Raw genomic sequence first — 17077 nt, 5'->3', positions numbered from 1 at the left:
ACGTTTAATTTACACTGTTAAACCTATAGTGTGAAATTTAACTCTGTTTAAATCGCAACTTTTTTTCTACTTGATATATAATTATTTTTAACTAAAATAATGGAATTTAACTCAAAGTTGGATTAAATTTGAACTGTTTTAAATTATTTAACTTTTAAATTATTAATTTAAATTATTAATTTAAATTATTAATTTAAATTATTATTTAAATTATTTAACTTGATTGCCTTACTTAAAATTATTTAAAACTATTATTTAAAACTATTTATCAAGCAGGAGCAGTGGCGACTTAAATAAGGTTTAATTTGACACTATAGATTTAACAGTGTATTAGCTTTTTTAACATTATTCGAGCAACGAGTTTCTTTAAACATTTGACATTTGGAACGATAAGAAGATACCACGAACGTTTGACGAACTTGAAGCATAGGTGCAATAATCGAATTTAGGTAAAGGTCGGGGAAAATTGTCGGTCGCGTTGGGATCGCGTGCAAGGCTGGTGATCGTCGTCAGCGTTTTCCGACGAGAGATTGGCCCGATATAAAGGCACATCATTCGCACACGGTCATCGCCGCGTGACCTACGTGATGATGTTCTATCCTGTTATTATGATATATTCCTGTAATTACACTGTTATCTATGCATACCGCGAGTGCCGCTTCGTCACGAGTATATAGCCTCATCGTGAAGGAATTCGTCCTTCCGTTGGTTGGCGTCACTTCGACATAGACAGGTCACTTTTTTCCGTTCAACGATACGTCGTGATATCAAAGGAAACTCGCGGTTTTGAATCATCTCGTCAAGATCCGCTGAAACGAGATTTATGATTCACGAAGATGATTTTTTTTATCTGTGCCCGCGTACGTCGTTCTTTTTAATTTTTACGTCCCTCGTTGATCTTCGAATCCCGCCGTCTAGGTTGTTGCACGGGAAGGTATTACGTTTAAGAACAGCAAATACGACGTTAGAAGAATATGGGATAAAAGTGCGCCGGAAGCGTTACGTTATTTCAGGCAGTCACGCTAAGTTATAAGAGATTACCTCGTGATTATGTGATGTGAAATATAGATCACGGAAAATTGTGTTCTTGGAACTTGCCCAACTCGAGATGCTTTTCGATTAACAGCCGACAATTTCTCTTTTATTGTTGCTGTCCCGGAATCTCGGCTATATCGGGGGAGTATCACTCGCGTTATGAAATACTAAATTACATTTTAATGCCCCTTCCGACGCGGCTAGTTAATTTCCTCCGGCGAAATAGTCTCGGAATTCTCACACAGCTCAGACCCCTGGAATTCTACTACTGAATTTACTGAATTTTTTTTCAATCACGACCCGAATAATTTGTCACAGTCTCTCGAGTCCTGTCGGTCTTCCTCCGCATCCAAATCGTGAAGATTTCAAACTCTCGTATTTGCCGATATATATTTATCGTCCTCGTGTGTACGCTCAAAGAGGAGAGACGGGATTCGCTCGAATTGAGATTTTCGCCCGATACCTTTCCTCGTTAGTGCATTAGGAAGGACGCGCACGAATTGGAGCAGATGGAAACGCGATGAGCCGTCCCGGTTTCACGTACGAGAGCCGCGTGGCTTCGATGACGCGGCTCGTGCTCTCCTATCGGTTGATTTTTTGTCCTGTCGTCTCTCATCTTCTACTTCTCTCTCTCTCTCTCTCTCTCTCTCTCTCTCTCTCTGTCTATCTCTTTCTACCTATCTATTTATCTATCTATTGGTGTATCTACTTATCTATAATATTTATCTATCTCTTTCTCTATATCGAGACGCTGTTTACGTCCGTACGTGTGCCGACGCCTCCGCACTCAATGATGACGCCGCTTGCGCAATCGCCGTTTGCGTTTCGCATGATTCACTCTCGTAAAACGTCGGCGGCGTCATCGATGTCGGTTTCTCGAAAACGAGGTCGTACGGCGATTGTCACCGGACGGATCTGTCGATGATTCCCCCGCGGCTGATGCATTCCTAGCGCGATGATCGGCTGGAAATAGCGACGGGCGCTCGTACACAGGGTGTCCGTAATCGACCTGACCTACTTCAAATTCGAAAAGATGTCGGATGGTTCGGGAGCCCCATTCTCTCCCGGTCTGAAAGGAAGTTTTCTCGCCGGGGAGCTTTCCTCGACGAGTCTCCACCGAAAGAGTCGGCCAGCCAGGCTCAGCTTCGTCATTTATTACGATGATTAATGTATTGTATCGCAAGATACGGCGCGTCCCCTCGCGCAAGATTTACGCGGAATTTCGAGAAGGGGACTTGTATAAATTGTGGACTAGAGATATACGCTGCCTTGATGTTCTCGCCGCGTTTAATTCTCAATGAATCGTATTTGCGTCTGAAAAGCGAAATTCGCTAAGCTCTCACGAGTGCTATTGAATTAATCTCTCGATGAATATTCCTCGATATATTTCTCTTGTATTCTTCTTAATTGATATACGAGTGCCGTTTGTATGCATTGAGCTTTGTCGAGAGTAAGCACGGAGAAGGCACTTCGGTATTAATACATGTCCGGGCGTACTCTTCTCGGAAGAAAGAGTACTAATTGTATTTAATATTTCGTCAAGTGGAAGTGAGAAAATAGCTGGCTATAGAGCAACGTGGATAAATTTTAGATATCACTTCTTCTGTCCGTCCCTTTCAGATCGTCGCATCGTTTTTGTTCCAAATCGTAACGCTACATCTCCTTGAATACACTACACCTGATGACATCGCGCTCTTTATTCCAAATCTAAAATTCCAGATCTATCTGAAGTGCTAAATGCATTTTAGTTTTCGGTATCTTAATATCAATAACCCGGCTCGATAACCGGCAGTTATCGATTAGAGAAAAGTGCGACGTTATGATAAGGAGGAAGATGTGGAAAGGACAGCGACGCTAGGAGTGACTCAGAATCCCTCGCTCCGCCGTACCATATCTCTCTCTCTTTCTCTCTCGATTCCACGTATTGTATCTGCATGTTAAGTTAGATTGACTCCGAGAGAACTGAACCGTGAGCCACTCGAATACCCGCGCCGCGGTCTTCGCCGTCTCTCTCTCCCGGTCTCTCTCGCGCGTCTCCTCTTCTCCTTTCTTCGCGATACACACTCGCCGGGGCGTGTATACGCACTCTCTCCGCGTCGCACGCAAATGCGTGCACCAATTGTATTTGCATATTTCAAATTATTTCGAGGAAGAGAAGCTAAGTGGAGCGTCGCCTCTGCGCAATGGAGCGATTCTCCCTCCCCCCCCCCCGGTTTATCTACGCCGTTTCTTTTTTTTCTTTTTTATTTGTTTCTCTCTCTCTCTTTCTCTCTATCTCTATCTCGTTCGCGTAAGTACGCAGATGCACACGGGGCGACCCATCGTGTAATCGATACCACAAATGGAGCCCATCGCATTGCTTCGCGAGAAGCTACCGCGCCGCGCACGCCGCCCACGCGCGAACGCATTTCGAACGAAAGAGCATTCTCGCGCGCCTACGTAATGGACGGCTCTCGAAATCGTACTAGCGTCATTTAAATATTTGCTCGCGCCACACGGGCTTTGCACCGCTTGAATTCTATTTCGCGAAATCTCGGGGCGCGCCCGAGAAGTTTTGCTGCCGCCGGTGAGCTGCTGCTCCCGCCTGCCTAAATGTTTAGGGAAAATTTCGCGCTCCTCGATCGTCGACTCTGTCGACGGCGGCGGCGGGCGGCGGCGGCGGCGGCGCGGCCGCGCGCATTTTCCCGCATTTTATTTGCGTTTTTCGCATCCGCCGCGCGTACCGACGAAAATAAATAAAAATTACGTGACGGCGGGCGGGCCTGTGATGACGAGGGGAGGGGAGGCGCGTTGCATCTCCGGGCGCGAGTTTATATTTGCGAATTTTCACGCTCGACGGCCGAAGTCGTTATGAAGTTGTTTGCACGTCGGGCTCTCGTCAGGCATCTCGGCGCATCACGTCTGCCTTGCGCGTATCGGCGAGAGAAACGATGAGGCGCGATTTGACGAGAGAAACGACAGAGACGTGGAGGAGGAGGAGGAGGAGGAGGAGAAGGAGGAAGAAGGGAGATTACGCGGTATCGGTTCCTTTTCTTTTTTTTCCCTTCGCCCGCGGGATTCGGCGGGATTGCGCGTCAGCGGAAAAAGTTACATTTGGAAATACTCTCGGCGGCGTGATCCCTGAGATGGAAACTCCGCTCGCGCTCGCGTGCGCGGATATAAAGGAAAACTTCCCTCTCGCGCACGAAAAAATAATATGCGTCGCGGTGCCTTTTATGTCGCATCTTATCTAGCGTGTTCAACATATACATTACGTTCTTTTATTGTCGCGAATACGCGAAGAGAGAGAGAGAGAGAGAGAGTGTGTGTGTGTGTGTTTGTGTGTGTGTTTCTGCAAGACGGAGTCGCTTCCTTCGAACGGATGCTGCGTATCCCGCGCAACTTGGAGGATTCGATTTTCCGTCGCTGCTTAGCACCTTCTCGCGTCGCCTTCAACCGCCGCGACATTATATATCGAGCGAAGAAGCGATGGGACGAGATATACAATTACCTCTTTTCTGACCTCGCGAGAGCCTTTAGTTTCTTCACGAAATCAGAATACATCAAACAGCTCTCGGAAAATACATCACGATGGAAGAATGCGGATGCGGTTGTTCCTTGGCACGTGCCGCATAACCGCCGTGAGTTTCATATTAATAGCCGCGAAGCCGCAGGAGGTAGAAATGATCGAAATGTTGGCGCCAACGGAAACAAATCTCTTTATTGCGAACAACGGCACACGGTGTAATCTCATTCCGCAACGGTCGCTTGATAAAACCATCCCGCGCGTCATTTAACGTCGTCGTGGCGACACCACCTCGGCCGCCACGTACCTACTCTCTTGGCTCGGCGAGTATTTGTTTGTAAATTAACACGCGACACTGGGCCAAGTCGCTTGATGCCCGACGTTTCTATACTTGGTGCATGCACACGTACGACGCTGCCGTAACGGAACGGCAGCTGCACGATGTTGATGTCGTTAGTCGGTGTTGATGAGTACGCGGCGTATTTCGCGAGTTTGGAGGGTATAGGTGCAACTTGTTGACGATGTCATCATCCCGAAGCTCGCCGGTCACCGGATTCGTGTAGCAGCAACGGGTCTTCGCCAGCACGCCAGGCGGCGATGTTGACGTGTACAGCTGCGCGTCCGCGAGGTTGACGTAGGTGCAGTTGTTGACGCTAGGGAACACTTTTGCGGCTTCGCAAACGCATTCCCTGAGCTGCGGAAAGTATTCATCAGCGGGGATTTCGTTGCAGCGCCCCCGTCGTTGTACGTTCTCGCGTTGCAGCAGACTTTTGCTGTTTGAATCCCGGTTAAGTATAACACACGTGCAGAGAGAGAGAGAGAGAGAGAGAGAGAGAGAGAGAGAGAGAGAAACTGTACAATATAGTATAATACAGGTGATTACAGAATTCGGAGAATCTCAATCGCGAGACGTGCCCCGAGCGATCGTTATCTCGCGCGTGGAGAGATATCGTCGGTGCATTTCTTTAACGAGGAAGAAAATTGTGTGGGGCCTCGAAAATGTGGAGAGATTAGCCCTGGGGAGGCTGGATAGGATCGCGCGGATCAATAGATGGACGGACAGTTGCAATCGTAGTTGCAGTTGTAGTCGTTGTAGTCGTAGTCGTTGTAGATACATTAGCCCCTTTAATTATGCAGACGCCCCTCAGTGCTGGACCTTTCAAGAATTTAAAAGAACTCCGCTGCTCAATTTGCCGTGCCATTCTTCGCAACCGTCCTGATCTGACGTCTATAATACCTATCTGGATATATACAACAGGCATTTTCTTATTACATATTTACAATATTTACAGTATTTAATACACAATTTCTAATATTATCGAGTATTAAAAATATAGACATACGGAAAATTGCTTATAAGCAAGCATTTTAAAAAATTATTTGGAAATATTATATTAAAATATATAATTAATTTTTTTAATATTAGCTTGTGCGTTGATATTAAAGAAATAGAGATATTCGTGAGTGCGTAACGTGCGTAATATGAGCAGAGAAAAATAAGACGGTGGCGTTCAATGAGGAGAGGCGTTGTATTAAGAGCGGTGAAGCGCAGAAAGAGAGAGAGAGAGAGAGAGAGAGAGAGAGAGAGAGAGAGGCAATCGAAGAATAGCGTATCGAATAACCCGTCTAATAGCTGTTGGTTCAGAGTTCAATCTTACCAAACTGTTCGTATTGACTTGACGGATGCATTCTAGGAACGAGCAGTATATCAACCTAGCACTTCGTCCATAGGGCACCCTGGTCGTATTCTACGGAGAGAATAGAAAAAATCAGGACGCGACGAATTGTAAAAATTTGCGGAGAATTACGATATGTATATATTATATAAAATATATACGTATCATAATTATTCTCATTAAGTTATTTCATAATTCTTTGTAAGTTTTTACAATTGTATCTTATATATCTGTTAAATTTCTTTTTCTCTGTTATATACATATATATAGAAAGAACGATTTCGCTGGAAGATCTAAAAATTTTGCTGATTTACAGATCTGCAAATAATTCTTGTCGGACCATCAAAATAATTTGGTTGAAAAGTAAAAAATGTTAAGCACTGCTATATAAAATTTTGATATTTTAGCAATCAGTTTGACTTTCCAACAAAATTTTTTAGATCTTCCAGCCAATTCGTTCTTTCCGTGTATCGGAGAATAAGATGAATGAACGATCGTTTCATGCACGTACTCGCAAATAGGCCTGACAATGACCGTAGGCGGTGTTGTTGAGATAAGTGTCGGCGCATCCGGATATGTTCACTAGCATGGGGAAACCCTGCGGTAAGACGCTGGCGCGATAGAAGCAACCGTAACAAGCGTCGCGTCGCGTAGTGTTGCCCTGCGATCGATTGCACACCTGATTCAGCAAATCGGGTATTTTCACTCTGAAAAAAGGGAGGTTCACGTCGTGAGGCACACAGCGCGAGATGGACGACGAAAATATACTTTCTCTTTTCCTTTCGCGCGTTTTACGGATAGCAATATGAACAATCGGGATGTGTACTGTCTAACGTTTGCGCCGTAGGTCCCAAAGAAATTTCCCAGGTTCTCCTGCAACAGGGAATCGACGCGGCTCACGCTGGAGACCGAAAGGAGTATTAAAATCACGAGCACCGCTCTCGTCATCGTTGCACTGTCGACTGTTTGACGTTTTTCCCTACGAATCCGCATCCGGTACTTTTATAGCCGATGTGTGAATCTGATAAAATAAGCCAGGGATGTATTTGCGCTCGTTCGTTGGAGAAAGTAAAAGTACATTTCAAATTCGTTTCGTTATATTCGTTTTAAAATAATTTTATGAAAGAGTCTCTAGCGAAATCTGCCGTAAAAAGATCAAGAATCTGTTTACATCAATTAACGCTGAATCCAAAACGCTGAACGCTTAATAGCTGGTGCAAGTTTTGTTTCTTTTATCTATGTTCCAAAACGTTTTTCGAAGAAAATTTTATTAAAAACGCTACAGTTTACGTTACGTAGCCTAGCTTATGATTTAGAGTGCGGTTTGGTAATTCCAAGTTTGATAGCGCAATTTATTGCACGATTTCATCGACCTCGTTTAGCTTTAACTCATAACTCCACTTTACCTGTTTCTCCCCTTCAATTTGTTCAAAAAAAAAAAAAAAAAGAAAGTACGAGTCTGATCGCGACGTAAGGTTGTAAAGTTAAAGTTAATCGACGTTGAAACGAGTCTTCAATCTGACTGCTTCTCCATTTTACTTTTTTTTTCTTCATTCATGACCGATCACTTTGCGGCCCTGATGGGTTGCGCTGAAGTTGCAGCCAAAGCGTAACGATTCCCATTACTCGCGACCTCGCACACGAGGTCGTGACACGTGGTTGATCGCCGTTGTCCCGTGAAAATGGACCGTGAATAGGATATATCTGGGACAGCTAGTGAATCCCACGGACCGCGCGCGCGGCCACGCCGATGCAATTGTTACGTATACGAACGAAAATATGGCCGGTTGCATTATCGCTAAATCGCGGAATGCATTCAGCGATTCGTCCAGTCATCGCTGCGTTTTTTTTTTTCAACACGCGATATGGCGTGCGCGGACGTTTCGCAGTTTTGTTTATTTTCCGGCCCGAGGAGCGCTCGCGCGCGCAGGCCAAAAAAAATCAGCCTTTTCCCAACGATTGTTTCCCGCCGGAAGTGGGGAAGCTCATGTCGGCCACGGTCAAAAATATACACGACGGAATAACATTGTTGCAGTTCTTCGCGTCGCGTTGCGTAACGGACGGTAATCTTTCTTAATTAACCGGTTCATTCAATATTTTTTTTCATACCGGTTTCAAAGGTTGAACACCGTGAATCGGAAGCGTTTCACGCTACCTGTCTCTCTTTCCCTTTCTCGTCGACTCTCTTTCCCACAGTCGGAAATGCGTCCACACGATCCACGTGTGGTGAACTTTTTCTGATACGGCATCTAATATCGTCGTCAGACGTAAAAACCCACCCGGGGACGCAATTGTTGATATCTCACGCGCGTGTTCCCGCCGCGCTGTCGCGCGGGACAAAAGAGGCGCGAAAGTTTCTCCATTCCATTGCTATCTAGGGAGCTTTTAATTAGATACCACCGAGCGTGCCATTTGGGAAGGATGTCAGGAAATCAGCGCGTTGGCCGCGACGAAAATGAATAGGCAAACGGCGCTCCCGGTCGGGAGCCGCGCTCTCTAATTTCGGGACCACGTGCAGGAAAAGTGGGCCATATCGTGTGTGCGAGAGACGACACACGCGTTCTCGTTGGGCTATTTGTGCGCCAGACAGACGGCGGGGTGGGAACGGCGGGATGAAGGCTGAAAATGCGCAAAGAGAGGTGCAGGGGAGGACTAAGAGGGCGGGATGGATGGATGGAGTGGGACGTTATATACGTACGGTGGAAGGCGCGCGGTGCAACCCCACCGGACAGAATTAGAATGACTCACGGGATTATTTAGGTTTATGTAATCCGAGAAATTCGGCGCGCGGAGCGACCGTCGCGACGCCGCGGGTGACGTCTTCCCTCGGTGTCACTGCGTCACATCTCCGCACGTCCAACACCACCGTCCCGGAGAGCCCGAAGGAGAGGAGTTCACGTACGGTATCATGTTGCATCTTTGGTACTTGCACGAAACCGCGACCTTTCGCGATCGCGCTCGGAATAGATTCGGCGATAGTCATCGCGCCGCCACGCCGGCATGCAGGATAAGACGACGGCGACGGGATGCGCTAAAAGCATCTCGCGAAATCTCGTAATATTGGTTTCGTAGTCCCTCCCCCCCTCCTCTCTCCCTTCGTAATTTGGTTAGAGTGGAAATTTCAGTTTCATCGTTATAACGCGTCCCGCGATGTTTCGGGGACGCGGATAGGGAGGAAATTGCCAACGAGCCAATCCACGATACGTCATCATATAATTATTGACGGGAGAGACACACCATGGTATCGGATAACACACGCGCCCGCGCAAAATCGAGCGAATTCGAAATCGTTATTTTATATCGCTGATCGACCGCGGTGTCGAGTGCGCGGTCGGCGCGCTTAAAAAAAACGAGTGCGAAGCGCGCGGCGAAAGCGCGTGTCGTAAAAATATCTCACTCGCATTCGCGGTTTTCCGTTTAGCCTGCACGTTCTACCGCTGTTCGAAAGTGTCCGCGAAATGCAGCTTCGAAGACGCGCACAACGCCCTCCTGTGTGTTCTCAGCACACCTCCCCTCTGCCCGTATCCGATTCTCCCCCGCCGCCGAAACTCGATCAAAGCGAGCCTCGAGGATTCGGGTTGCCGCGCGCGTAACGCCGGCATCGACACGACGCCTCGCTCCGTAATTGCTCCTCGGGTCCTCCGACGGAATCTAATTACCGACGGTGTCTCAAAGAAATGCACGCGTCGTAACGCGCGCCCACGCGACAGCTGCATTCCCTGCGCGCATCTCCTCCTCCTCCCCTCCTCCCGATCTCTTCGCACGGTCTTTGAGCCCTTTACCGAGGTACCAATTAAAACGGGGACGCGTCTTTGACGATCGCGCCGCGATGACAGGTGCATCGGTCAAATATCTGTCCCGTGGTTTACGACGCGTCTAATTCAGTAAGACTGATTTATCGTAGAGCGCGCGGCAGCTCGATCCGTCGTCGTCGGGTGCGTCCACGTGCGCTCTATATCTCGGCGGCTTTCGCGTGAAAACCCGCGCGTTGCGCACTTTTTTTTTTTTTTTTTTGGCGCGCGCAAACAAATAAAGGAAAAGAAGCAGGAAGAGAATTAGACCGAAGTTTACGGCACGCGTTACGGCACGAACGAAAGATTAATTTCCCGGTGCTGAGGTTGTTCGAGAGCGAAGGGGACGCCACCGGGGGTGTCATCTCCACTGGATACTTTCCAATTACCAGGGACGAGAGTTCGCAACTTCGTTGATCCGTCAGCAATCTCTGTTGGGCGTTCCTCGTCCGCCGAATTAGGATGCGTATACGCGCCCGTGATTATGGAAGGTTAAAATTCGTTTTGCTTTTTACCGCGCGCTCCTTCCTCCCCGCAACCGCGGGCGAGCCGGCGCGGTTCGCTTTCGCCGGCGACGTGACGAGAGAGGGACGTCTCAATTATTTTTCCTCCCCCCCCCCCTCCCTCCACGGGCCTTTCTCCTCTCGGGGATCCTTTCTGGCCGTCTGATAAGTGCATTAGTTGAACCCGGAAATTGGTCGACACCCCGTGGCGTGTGCGCGCATTAACCCCACCATTTGGTTCCCGTCGTTTCAGAAGCGCGAGAAGCCGAAAAGAAAGAAAGAAAATAAGAAAGAAACAAGAGAACCGCGCGCGCGCGAGGAAGGAGGAGGGAAGATGACGACGTTATATACGCGGAGACGAGGGAAAAAGGTGATCCCACGTGTGAGCCCTGCACATCAACTGATTTTAACCTACATACACCGGGCGCTTCCGTTCGCCCTCGTGGAATGCTTTTAGCTGCATGGAGCGCACAATGCCGAGTGCTTTGTGTCGAATCGCTGAAAGAAAACAAGCCCCCCGACCGGCCTTTAACGTCGCCGATTCTCTCCTCTTCCATCTTCGCGATTAAATTGCCTCCGAATCGATGTAAATCTATATCGTTTCTTTTTGCCGCGCGGATTTGGAATGTATATATAAAGTCTGACGCTCGAATATTTGCAATTTCAGATTCCCGGTCTCTGGAGTGCCAATTCTTTGCCGCCTTTTTGACGTAAGTATTATAAATATAAATATCACGTTCTTCTTTGCTCGTGCATTTTTTTTTTGCGTGCGCGCGCGGTTCCTTCATTTTTCTCGAGATATCTCCGTGTCCGTGAAGGGCCATTTCAAACAGTCGCTGGGCATTCGCCGCCATATAATTCCCCTCGTCATTCTTTAACGTAAGCCCGGCGAAGGAAGGAGAGCTGTAAGCCGCCGTTCAGGTGTGTTCTCGAACCCGCCGAACGTCGAGAATCGACGACCCGAACTTCGTTGGATGGCCCGGCTATGCCCGGATAAATGCGTGCATGTAATGCGGCGATCAAGGCGAATCGTTTTCCCGTAATACAACCGCATATTCGTCACCGTCGCGACCTGTGGCATATCTACCGTCGCACGCGTTCACATACATTTTTTTCGGCCGCGTGCACCCTAATTCCGCGGTGCTCCCCGGGCAAGCAAACGGGGGCGATCTCGTTTTACGCGGCACGGGTCGTTGGGTTTTCGAAAGAGATCAGCGGCGCGCCCGGCCCCGTCTATATATAAGTATTATAAGAAATTGACGGTGTAACGTACGCGGTGATAAAAATCAGTTGGCCACGCAAAGGGTGCTCCCGCGATCGGCCCCAAGAGCGTAATTCGAAAGCGCGATTTACGTCGTTATTCCTGACGGATGTGTGCATCGGAGATTTCTTGCAGTAAACCACTCTGAGTACCGCAAGTATATATATATATAGAAATCTCGCGTTCTCATCTAGAATAATTGTGAATTATTGCAATCTTTATCGCGCACTCGCGATTTTTCTTTTTTTACCTGAAACTCCGCTCCGCGAGGAGACGCCGCTTTTATTGATATTGCGAAAAAGCATTACGCATGACGAGAATGCCCCAGTGGGCCGCCGGAATTTTTAACGAACGACATAAATTATATCGTTTCTTTATGCGTTATACGCATCCGTTCGCATGCGTCGGATGGCAAGATTTGACCGAACGTATTCAACGCATGCGTTGAGAGAAAGAGAGAGAGAGAGAGAATTTCGCGTTTTTCAGCGGAGATCGCGTGCGGATTATTAAACCTCGCGACACGACTATACGTAATCCGCTAATAGATCTCCCGTTTATTACGTAAATCGCGCGCGCGCGGCGTCGCTCGAGATTCCTCCACGAGGCATTCCGCGCGGGAAGTCGACACTTTGTTGCAAGGAAATATAGGTACACGCGTTGCACATTCGACGTTGACGCATACCTGGACGTTGCATCGAGTTAACATTCTCAGTGACGGTGCACATCCAGCGTTTTGATGTCACGGTGTATACTCGCGCGCTGCATACCTATATATATATATATATATATATACGTGTCTACCAACCTATATACTTGTATAAAATCGCATGTCACGGGCACGAAGCGCGTATACATTGTAACCTTATCTTTGAGAACGCCGCGGATTAGCTGCAGTCTCCCCCTCGGTATCACCGGCGCGACATTACTCTCTCGCCGCGCTCGCTCAACGTTCTCCCTCCCCCCCCCCTCCCTCGCGTCCCCGAAAATGACTTACTCGCCGTCCGAAATCGCCGTTCGGCGTGTACGAGAAAAAGAGAGAAGCACGCGACACTTTCAAGGAGCTGGAACACGCTCGTTAATTTTAACGATCCTATCGAAGTGGCAGGGACGCGCGCGCTCGCTCGCTTGCTTCCCCTCGTCTCTCTTCATTTTCGCTTGCATTTCATCCCCGCTCTCTTCAGCTTGCATCTCAGTCGCTTTGCAGTTTTCTACATGCGAAAGGCATACAGACGTCGTTTCGGAACTCCTCTCGTGAAACGCGAATTTGCCGGCCCTGTCGAGAGCGATCTCGCTTTAGCGCAACGTATATATATTTCTCTTTCTGGCACGATCCGGCGTGACTCTCGTAGGTGCGAATCCAGCGCTCGCAGTTCGAAATTATATCTTTTCAACGTACTTTTTTCTAAAATAAAATTAAAAAAAACATGCGCGGCATTCGTGTCTAACAATGAATAGACACGAACCAATTTTCATTTCTCGTTTCCCCTTCGACGTGACGGGCTTGATCGACGTTTCGCACGTAGCCAAATCCTCTCTATTTTCGCCGAGAAGAAAGACGCGAGAGAGCGTTGTTTTCCGCGCGCGTCGCTCTACATCAGCTGCCATCTGATTCACGCGACAGGGTCAGGTCTCCCCCTCCTCCCCCCTCTCCCTCCCAAAAAAAATTCTCTTTAAAAGTTTACAGGGTGCCGTAGGAATTTATCGAGGTGCCTCGCGAGTGCTCTTAACGAAATTAAAGCTGTTCGGAGCCGTAGATACGGCAAAATGGGCATATCTCACGCCGGGCAAAATTTACGAAAAACGCTTCTCGGCGAAACTTCTCGACGATCTCTCGTGCGTTATGCTTTCCGACGACAGAGACTGCTCGTCGATACTGTGCACGCGCGTTAAGTTAATCGCACGACAGGAGCTCTTACATCTACGACGGGAAACGCGGAGATCGCGATAACGAGACAATCAATTTCGCGCGCGAGGACCCAACGTGACATTGGTTTTATTCCGACATTAAGGATCCCGCCGGATAATATTATTATACGTATCATGCTCGACACGCCCTTTCACGGGTATAGTTGTGCACGCGTTGTCTCTCGACGCGAGATGGCCCCTCTCTGTCCTGTCCTTACACGCGCGCGGAAAAAAAAAACGATATACCCCGAAATCGCGGGGGTAACCTCCATCCAGGTTCTCCATTGTTATGGTTACTGTTATAGCCTTCGCCCGATCCATCCACCCGGGATGAAGTGCTATTCCACTTCATTCTACCTCGTGCCGCGCACTGTCCGCTTTCGCACGAGTCATCGGAAATATTTCATCTAAGGGACGAAAGCATTTCTCTCCGCCCCCTTATTTCGCCTCCTCTTCCTCGCTCCTTTCTTATTCCATGCGACGAAAATAATGCGATTTACTTCGCGACGAATTATCACAGTTGTCGCATGAAAAAAAAAAAGATATGGGAAATAAACAGAACAAATAACGCGCGGATATGATTTATTGATGAAAAATATTCTTATCAATTATACGATAGTGATTAACATTTTGCTTCCTCGCTTTTCGCTTTTTTTTTTCCTTATCCTGCATGACAAAAATAACGTAATGCGATTCACTTCGCGACGAACTGTCACAGTTATCGCATGGGGGGGGAAAAAAAGATATACGAGACACACAACGCGCGGGTATGATTTATTAATGAAAAATATTCTTATCAACTGCGGTACGCTAATGTCCAACATTGTTAACACTTTAATTGTCTTCGCGGAATTAATTATATTATCTTCTCGTCGAATAATAGCGATGCAGTTGCGTGAGAAATAACATTTGCATCCCAGAGTTAAACAATACGACCTACAGTTGTGCGGCGACGCGTCCGAATATAACAGAACGTCTTCGCGATTCTTTTGCCTCGCCAGCAGGGATTGTTATGCAAAATTCATTGAGCGCGCTTTTGCAAAATGCGTATCAGTTTCCCAGTTTTCAATCCGCCTCCTATGACCCGCTCTCCCCCTCGTCTCTTTCTCCCTTCTCTTCTCTCCGTTGTAATATGGCGGCGGGTCAGCTCGCCGATCCGGGTATTAATAACGCACAAGGGATACAACGCGTCGTAATGTAATACAATAAATAATAACACGCCGCATTATAAAGAGCGACGGTACATCAGGTTTGAGGGACGTCGGGGGCTGTCTCTTAGGGAGATGCGCTCCCTAGGCCGGGATGCATCGTAGCTTTGTGCGCAGGTTACTTTTGAATAATGCACTCGCCGATGCGATAGCGGCCGGCGTCACATTATCGCGATCAAGAAACGTTGTAATATACGCGCTGCAGCGTATATATATGTGTGTGTGTGTGTGTGTGTGTGTGTGTGCAAGCGACACAGTTCGTTCCCGCAGATCCCGGAAATCGCTCCGTTTATTCGACGAAGCCTTCCTCCCATTATTCGACTCGGCGCTATCGATCGGCGCGACGGATCCACGCTTTCAATATCTATTTAAACGCTTATCGTCCTCTTCCCTCTCCCCCCCCATACCCCCTCCTGCGCTCCTTTATCGTCGGATATCTCAATTTTTGCACGCGCGAGAATAAACGAAATTCGCTCGTTATAGAAGCGCATGTGCGCGCGCGTCCCTTTCGTGATGCATCAGCGCGCCAGGTGCCATTGAGCGCGGCGCAAACGCACTGAACGCGGTGCGTCGCGTGACGTCGTGGACACACTTAAATCGCGGGATAATTAGGAACGAGGGAGGCGAGGCGGTGTAAGGGCGGGGAGGGGGGGTAGGAGGAGGGAGGAGGAAAAAAAAGCGTACGCGATAGAAGTGGAGTAGGAAATCAAGCGGAACCGCGCCATCACGGCATTGCGACACGTGTCGCATGTGGTTCACGTGCCGGTTCTGGACGTGGCGCATTTACAGTGTAATAAGGGTGAACTTATGTGGATTCAACGATTACTAATGAGCCCCGACGGGAAGAACGGGGGTTTTACAAAAGCGAATTGCCTCGTAGATTACCGTGGCGATTTATACACGCCGCTGTCCGGCGATAATGAAGTTGTCGCTTGTCACTGAAATATATGTATATCTGCCAGCGTCTATACTTGTCAGAATCATATCGTTTTGATAAGGGTCACTTTGCGGTTTATTTAGAGACGTAACTTGAAAGAGAGTAAAACCACTTACAATTAGAGAAACATCGACGTAATGGCGACTAATGTCCATTTCTGTGCCACGTAGATTGACTTTAATCTCGCTTTAACTTACTTTTTATTTTTTTTTTCGGTTCTAAAAAATTAGAAAAAGATAAAGAGAATAAATTAAACGGAGGTTAAAATTAAATTACATTGGCATACATGGACATGAAAGTGCGTTAATTATTCATTGAAGAAGTTATAATTCAACTAGAAGATGAAAGAAACATCGCTATACCTTAAGAATTATTAGAAAATTATTGATTAAATTTCTTAAGAAGTAACCAATAGTCATAAAGTTTACAGTATCGCAGCGAACATTCGATTGCAGAGGCAAACAAACATAATGTTATCTCGCTTATAAGGTAAACGTACCAGTGGCTGAACATGTATCTATATCTGGACACGTACACAAAATTTATTAACCTCAATTACTTTTTTTATTATAATATCAAAATTTAATTGTAAAAATATTTGAAGATTACAATTAAATTATAATATTATGGAAAAAATCATTTAAAAATAAGTTTTTGTGTACTTGTTTAGCTATAGATACACGTTCAGCCACTGGTACGTTTACCTTACGCATCTTTCCCGCGTCTCGTGTTTTCGCCTGCGTTTTAAACGTATAAGTTATTTACTTTTTCTCATCGGCGTTTCGATGCGACTTGACGATAAAAAGCGCGAAGATTCATGCATCCAGCCGCGTCTTAATTGTTTTCTCTCGGAAGCCGCCGGACGTAATGGAATATCGACGATCTGAGAGACGGATAATGAGCAAAACAAACGAAGCGAGGAGAAACAAAAGACCCAGCCCTTTCCTTGCATCTGGGAGAAGGGTTCGCCGCCGCGCCGGTGTTGCTGTCCTGCGAGAAAAATGGAGGGCGAATTTTCCCGCGCTCGCCCCCTCGTCAAGTCGGAGTCACTCCCCCTCTCTCTTCCTCCCGCCGGCGCGGCGCGCGGCGTTCCCTCGCGGCTGCGCTCGCGTTCGTCCTTCTTCCTCCCGCGTGCGCGCCAGAAAGGGCGGGAAAGGGCGACGAAGGGTGGTAAAGTGCGGAGAGAACTACGGCGGGAAGGTACGACGACGACGGATGAACGCGGTGGGGAGGGGGGCGGGGAGGGGGGCGCTAGC

General features: G+C 47.6%; 1 protein-coding gene across 1 annotated transcript; it reads right to left on the bottom strand.

Annotated features, from left to right (window-relative positions):
- Positions 1-5357: 5357 nt before the first annotated feature.
- On the bottom strand, positions 5358-7167 carry LOC105450738. The gene is made up of 4 exons (XM_011690724.1): positions 7043-7167; positions 6728-6923; positions 6137-6288; positions 5358-5809 (listed from the first exon to the last, which is right to left on the bottom strand). Exons 1-4 carry the CDS (start codon positions 7162-7164, stop codon positions 5551-5553), a joined length of 729 nt encoding a protein of 242 aa, XP_011689026.1. The 5' UTR covers positions 7165-7167; the 3' UTR covers positions 5358-5550.
- Positions 7168-17077: the final 9910 nt, after the last annotated feature.

The sequence above is a fragment of the Wasmannia auropunctata genome, unplaced genomic scaffold, assembly GCF_000956235.1.
Source record: "Wasmannia auropunctata unplaced genomic scaffold, wasmannia.A_1.0 LD336057.1, whole genome shotgun sequence".
NCBI lineage: Eukaryota > Metazoa > Arthropoda > Insecta > Hymenoptera > Formicidae > Wasmannia > Wasmannia auropunctata.
This window is presented reverse-complemented; position numbering and strand designations above follow the sequence as displayed.